We start from the raw sequence: 7062 nt of genomic DNA, 5'->3' as shown, positions 1-7062 counted from the left end.
TATTTTTCTTTACAACGAAACCAACAGGGGCGCTGCCTATTCATTTTTTGAGGGAAACATGAAGGCATCTGTGCTAAATGTTGTCAACGGACGTACTCCCTCCGTTCTAAAGTAAGTGTCGTAACTTTTTGGCCTTCTTCTTCCCTGTTCTAAAATAAGTTGCGACGCTTATTTTAGAACATAGAACTTCTTTTAGAATGGAGGTAGTACAAATGTAATTAGTATAACAAAGTTAACAAACATAATATGGTTTCTTTACCACGAAACCAACAGGGGCGCTGCCTATTCATTTTTTGAGGGAAACATGAAGACATCTGTGCTAAATGTTGTCAACGGACGTACTCCCTCCGTTATAAAATAAGTGTTGTAACTTCTCAGTCTTCTTCTTCCCTGCTCTAAAATAAGACGCTTATTTTGGAACAGAGAACTTATTTTAGAACGGAGGTAGTACAAATGTAATTAGTTTGACAAGGTTAACATACATAATAGGATTTCTTTCAAGTTCCTGACAGCAAAATAAATGGACTGCCCTTGCAAATCCATTTGTGAAGCGCAATAAACTTTATGGTCAGAAGACGTTCCTAGTTGTACAAGGAGAATGCTTTCTGAAGCAACAATTTGATGGGGACGTCCATATCCATTAGTACGGGTTCAGAGGCATCAATTCTGCAGGTCAGGTTGACATAACTACGGCAGTATTCAAAGATTTTCTGAAGTACACAAGAAGGAATCCCTCAAGAGTCCGTGAAAATTAAAAGTCTGGTAGTACAAGTTGTCATGAACCGCTCTGAAACCATTTGCTTGCAGTTTACATCACCCCCGCCAATTAATTACTCGCAACAGGCACAAGATATTATCTGACCACCAAAACTGAAGGCCTTAACCCACCCTGTATCCACCAAACAAATCTGAAAAAGGAGCTAACGGAACATGTAGTAGTCTGAATGATGTGGAGTATAGCTTGGCGTAGAAGTTAATCGAAAGCACAGTGGCAGGCGTGTACCGAACACAAACATCGTCTGATCCAAACCCTAGCTAGCACGAATGTGAAAAAAAAAACGATCAGGAAACGAAGTTGCGAAGCATCACCTTTCCTTCTTGGGCTTTGCGGACGCGGCCGCGCGCGGACTCTCGGCCACCGGCGCGCGCGGACTCTGTCCCGGCGTGGCCGCATTGGGTGCCGTGGCAGCAGAAGCCGCGGCGGCCATCTGCTGCTGCTGGTGGTGGTGGTACTGTTGTTGTTGTTGCTGCTGCTGCTGGTACTGCTGCATCTGGACGAGCCTCTGCAGCTGCGCCCCGCCGGGCTGCGCGTAGCGGAACGAGGCTGGGGCGTCGTAGGGCGACGAGGTGGGCGGGCTGGCGCGGTGCTGCTGCTGCTGTTGGTGCTGCTGCTGCTGTTGGAGCTGCTGCAGTTGGTACTGCTGCGAGGCGGCGTAGTAGGACTGCAGCTGCTGCGGCGTGGGCTGCTGCTGATGCTGCGAGAAGTAGTGGGGCACGGCGGTGGGGGAGGGCGCGGAGGCGGCGGGCATGGTGGAGGAGGAGGAGGTGGTGGCGGCGGCGAAGTGGTGGTGCTGGTGGGCATGGGGAGAGGAAGCGGGGGGGAAATGGTCCCTACGCGGGTCGGGGGAGAGGAGCGCGAGGAGGATGTCGCGGATGAGCGGCGCCCTGGGGGCGAGGTCGACGCCGAGCTGCGCCTCGAGCCCCCGCACCACGGCCTGCGGCGATATCCCGGCGGCGGCGGCGCCACCGGGGAGCGCGGCGGCCTGGCGGACGAAGGACTGCACGTAGTGGGCGAGCTCCTGGTCGGACACCATCGGGAGGCAGCGGCGGCGGCGGCGGCCTCCTCTCGTCGGCGGCTTTTTTGAAATGGGGAATCGGCGGCTGCGGTCTCGGGTTTCGGGGAGGCGCGGTTTTGTTTTGGGGTTGGGTGGCGGTGGTTCGGCTTCGGAGCAGGCTCCGCTCCTGTTGTCTTCTGATCTGATTTGGTGGTTTCCTTCTTTTCTCCGAGGTTGGCGTCTGGGATGGAGACGGATGGATAGGTCAGACGTTGTTTTTGCACTTCACACCCTCATTTGGTGAAGTATTACGTACTACTTGTACTTCCTCCGATCCATATTACTTGATGCTAAAATAAATGTATCTACAATTTAAATATATCTAAATGTATCTAGTTAATAAACAGGTTTAGATACATCCGTATCTAAGTAAACTTAAATCAAAGAAGGAAGTACTTATTTACATGTAAGCACTAAAATTTGAAGTTTACTTGGTAGGGTCATGTCCTCGAAACCCTACCACCCCCCATATTGGGGTTTATCCTCTACCCAAAGAAACCCCATCTTATGTGAAATACTTATATTGATTGTATAACATATTATCACCGACATGGAGAAAACTTGTAGTGAAGCGGTGTTCGATATGCAAAATGAAGCAAAAGGAAAAAAAAAAACTATGATACACGGTACATTTGTAGCAGAAAACCTGATATAGGCCATATGTTTTGCTTAGTCAACTAGTTAATGGTACCATAGCATGTTGACTTTTTGCTAGGTCAATGGATCTACTTTCCCATATCGACAACGTTGCCTCTAATATGTCATCAGAAGCGGGGATACTTTGCTCAAAATGTTAGTTTCAACTATCTATTTTGGACAGAGACGGGTCGCAAAGGACCTAGAAACTGCTTTGTTCATTAGCGGTGGTTATGTGGGCATTACCCTTTGGGTAAACAACATTAGACTACCTCCTTCAGCCCAACTGGAGGCCCATGAAGATTGTCCAATATCTGAGGTGGGCCACCAGCGCAGCATATGTTCGTTGATACCCTGATTCCCTTTGACATAAGGCCAAACTCCACTGCTATCTACATAGAAGGCCCTCACTCTGGTCGACGTGGTCGCCAGAAGAGGGAAGAGGGGAGCTAGAGGTGAGGAGATGGCTCTCAAGGCGCAAACCGATAGAGAAGAGGGGTGATGGAGAGGGAGTGGTGTAGTTTCAACTATATACATTGGTTATATACTTTGGGAAGATGTAATCATTTATACTACTACATATGGATATGGATAGTTGATTTCTTTTTAACTCTTCCTAGATTTATTTTTGAATTGAGCGGCGAAAGGCATGGTAACAGAGAGGCCGGCTCTTTATCAATTCAAGCTCATGTCTACTTTTTCTATTAATAATCATCAAAAGTAGTACAAATAACCCAAAAAAGTAAAGAAAATTATAAATTGGTACTCGGACCACCTAGCGACGACTACAAACACTAGGACGAGCCGAAGGCGCGCCGTTGTCCTTGCCCCTCCATCGCCGGAGTCGGGCAAAGCTTGTCGTAGAAGAGCTTATTGTAGTAGACAGACGGGAAGTCGTCGTGCTAAGGTCCCAAAGGACCATCGCCAATGATGACAACCATAGATCGCAAGAGACTATCATGAAACCACACCAATAAACACGAAAACCGACCAGATCTCGGGAGATCCGATGGGCACACAACTCCACGCGCCCTCCGTCAGCGCTAGATGCACCACCGGAGTGAGGATAGGACGGGGAGGACCATATTCTGACTTCAGGATGTAGTCGTCACCTCACCATCCCAAGAAGAGACTGAAAAACAAACTAAAGTAAGAACGAAAACTCCCCGCCGGCGAGGGACCGTGCTCCACCACACCTCCAAGGCCCCAAGGCCACCTGAGACGGAGCGAACCGGCGGTATCGCCTGCGAGGAGGACGAAACCCTAGATGGGTTTTGTAGCTTCTTTCCGCCACCTCCTGGGTTCCTTCGCACGTACCGGTTCGGCTAATATTGTAACTATTCCTTTCATTAAGCTCATGTAAACCCACATTTTTTTTCGAGTATGAATTGGCAACCCTCCACTGTACTACGGAGTACGCAAGTGAACAAGAGAATGAAGATGAGCATGAGCAGACAGTTTGGAGTGTGGGACCAGTTGTCCACAGCAAAAAAAACTCATGGTCCAACATGTCGAAAAAAAGAGCATGGTCCATCGACCCGCACGATTGGGACCCGGCAACGCGCGAGGTCGACATCCCACGCGTTGATTGCTGCCACGAGATTAGCACGTAATATAGGCATTAGTGAATACGAATCTTTCATGTCGTTTCGATTGGCAGATACACATGTTTATACAGAGCAGCCTCGTACGCAAGTGGGATGGGATTAATTGAAACTTCGGTCCACTGCTGCGTACAGAGTTATTGCACATGCAGAGTTATTGTGCATGCATGCTTTTGACCCGCTGAATGTGGAAGCTGAGATCTACTGAAAATGGAAGAATCTGATTTGTTTTTTTGCTAATTTATTACAAATTAATTAAGGATCTTTATTTTCATCAAGTAAGAAATGCATTATTTTTGTACCAGGTATAACTTCAAAATTTCATACATAATCTGAAATCAAATGCCGTAAGCATTAGTGTCTTGAAAGTGCATTCAGAAATAGATTCCATGGCCTTGGAAGATAGAAAAAATACATTTGTACTTCCAGATTAAGCTTCATTTATTGTAAAACCCAAAATCAAAGTGAAAGGAAGAGAATCAAAATTTACAGAGCAATAAAGAAATGAAAGAACATGCACTGAGACATGGAGGTCACAAAACAATTGATTCTAAAACCATTACTAGTCCATCGGAAAAAAACAAAAAAACATTGTGGTAGAATCCACCAATTAAAGCATAGTATTCACTAATCCTGAATTTGCATCAGGTCCATATGATAAATAAACATAATTATGTACCAGATCGGAATGATGGAATCGTGTACAAAACCAACCCGCCGAGACTAAAGGAAATCGGATCAAGATAAGCGGCCCGGATCTTACATACAAAAATGGCGGCCTACATGAATCGTGGCCAGTCGAGATCCGCTCGTGCCATGGGTAGATGGACTTGACCCGAACGTCGGAATTTCTTCTTCTCGGGTGATGGTTACGAGGCCGTGAATCTGTCGCGGTGTAGGAGCGATTTTGGTTCGGAGGTCTGTGGTTTTCTTGGGATTTACGAGGTGGTGGAGTGGGCAAAATGCCCGAGGCGAGAAAGAATGATTGGATTGGGGAATCATTGTCTTGCCTTATAGTGAAGTTCTTGGAGGCAGGGCACTAATTCGAGATTGATTTTCCCTCGCTCGCCCTCCGCCGGAGATTGCCGAGACTCGGATGGGGATTTGGTTGCTCCATGCGCGTGGTCCAAATCCGCGACAAAACGGGACAAGAAAAAGAATAAATCCCACAGCAGCCCACCACCATCTCGACTCACCGTTGAAGGACGATGCGTCCCGCCGAAGCCTTCCGCCACCCGAGCTAGCTCGGCCAAGAAGCCCCCCTCCACCGCTCGAGCTAGCCCGCAACGCTGCATTGCCGCCAGCCAGGAGGCGCGCCGGGAGGTCGACGAGGCGCGCTGCGGGTGAGCATCCGGACGACATGCTTGAGGACGGCAAGGAGGCGCGCGCCGGCGGAGACGGCGGCGCGCGTGGTGCGTGGGAACAGGAGTGGGGAATGGATAGCCCGGAGGAGTTGCTTGGGAGGAGAGGGGACTTAATGTCGTATGCTGTTGTCAGATACGGTGAAAATATACATCATATACTTGAATTAAATACATGTGAGGTCTGACACGTGGTGGTCTTTAATTGGATTGTTTTCATCCTCGGGAGTACCCGGGTTCCGATAGGTATTTTCGCATGGTCCATGGAGTACCACAAAAGAAAGTCTGGTAAATGGTCCTCGGACAGACACCCTAAGAAAAAACCCTTCCAGTTTAGCATAATTCCACCAGCGCCGAAGTAAATGGACTTCCGTACGTCCAGTCCAGCACCGGCCGCCTCGGGCTATCCTCTGCCGGAAGCAACCTCCCCTGCACCGCCGCGGTGGTTGTCCGACTCGCCGGTACGGGCACCGCTTGGCTCGGCTCGGTTCCGCAGGGCGACGGGCGGTCTTTGCTCACGCACGCACGCGGGGTAACTGGGCCGCCCACCTTTTGACCTGTTCCCTCTGCCGCGGTTACCCGTTTCCTACCGCCTGGCGCGCGCTGTAAACTTGTGGCCGGCACCATCAATTGCGCATCATTGCGCCTGCGACTCTGCGAGCATCCGATGCAGCCAGCGATCGCATGCAATGCAAAGAAGGCGTTGCTCGACCATGGAGCGCCGCGTGACGACGCGACGACGGATAGAATAGCTCATAGGGCATCTCCAGCGGCGCGACGCAAACGGACGCTAAGCGACCGTTTGTGTCCGCCGTGACCGGAAATGCGTCTGGGACCTGCTCCAGTGGGGCGACGCAAAGTGACCGGGCTGTCCGCGGAGACGCAAACCTGGCCCAAATATGCGCCAGGTTTGCGTCTCCACGTCCGCTCGCGTCCCCACGGGCCCTCATGGCAGCGACCTAGGTTCGATCGGCCTCGAATTCACAACGCGCGCCGGTGTGGCAACCGCGGCGACCAACCGCTGCAATGGAGCGCCGAACCGCCGCGGAAGAGCAACCGCCGGCCTCTTCGTTTTACGCGCCGCCCTTAATCCACGCACATTATAACCCCGCGTCTACGGTAATTCAAGTTCAACCGCCTCCTTCTTCTTCCTCTTCTTCTTCTTCTTCTCCAACACCGGCACGTCATGAGCGACTACACGCTGCCGTCCGACTCGGAGAGCGAGGGCAAGTCGCCCTTGCATTGGTGGGAATCGTCGGCGACGCCAAGCGATCCGGGCTCCACGCCCAGATACCCTACCTCCACACCGAGTGAGGACGAGGAGGAGGGAGGCGGCAATGGCAGCGAAGGCCAGGAGGAGGACGGAGGCGGCGCCGCCGCCGACGCCGACGACGAGTGAGGAGGGGCCGGGGAGGGCGGAGGAGGACTCCGACGAGCAAGTTCGCCCGATCGGAGGCGCGAGGAGGCGGCGGACGACAAGGCGGCGGCAAGGAAGAAGTCCGGGCGCCGGCGCGAGCGGCGCGTCGTCGTCCGTTCACCGACGACGACGACGAAGACGCCATTTCTTCCGAGCTTCAAGTCCTCGACGGCGCATCGTCCTCCGGCTCCGACGACGAGGTGACAAGC

At 51.4% G+C, this 7062-nt stretch overlaps 1 protein-coding gene across 1 annotated transcript; it reads right to left on the bottom strand.

Moving 5' to 3' along the window:
* Window positions 1-1085: 1085 nt before the first annotated feature.
* On the bottom strand, window positions 1086-1814 carry LOC124648762 (AP2-associated protein kinase 1-like). The gene has a single exon (XM_047188474.1). It carries the CDS (start codon window positions 1812-1814, stop codon window positions 1086-1088), a length of 729 nt encoding a protein of 242 aa, XP_047044430.1.
* Between the last annotated feature and the right edge of the window lie 5248 nt (window positions 1815-7062).

This window comes from Lolium rigidum, chromosome 1, assembly GCF_022539505.1.
Source record: "Lolium rigidum isolate FL_2022 chromosome 1, APGP_CSIRO_Lrig_0.1, whole genome shotgun sequence".
Classification (NCBI taxonomy): domain Eukaryota; kingdom Viridiplantae; phylum Streptophyta; class Magnoliopsida; order Poales; family Poaceae; genus Lolium; species Lolium rigidum.
Note: the sequence above shows the minus strand (reverse complement) of the source record. Positions and strands in the feature narration are given on the sequence as shown.

What these genes read in the sequence shown, in the direction of transcription:
- LOC124648762 (XM_047188474.1), bottom strand. Translation starts at nt 1,814, where the DNA reads ATGGTGTCCGACCAGGAGCTCGCCCACTACGTGCAGTCCTTCGTCCGC.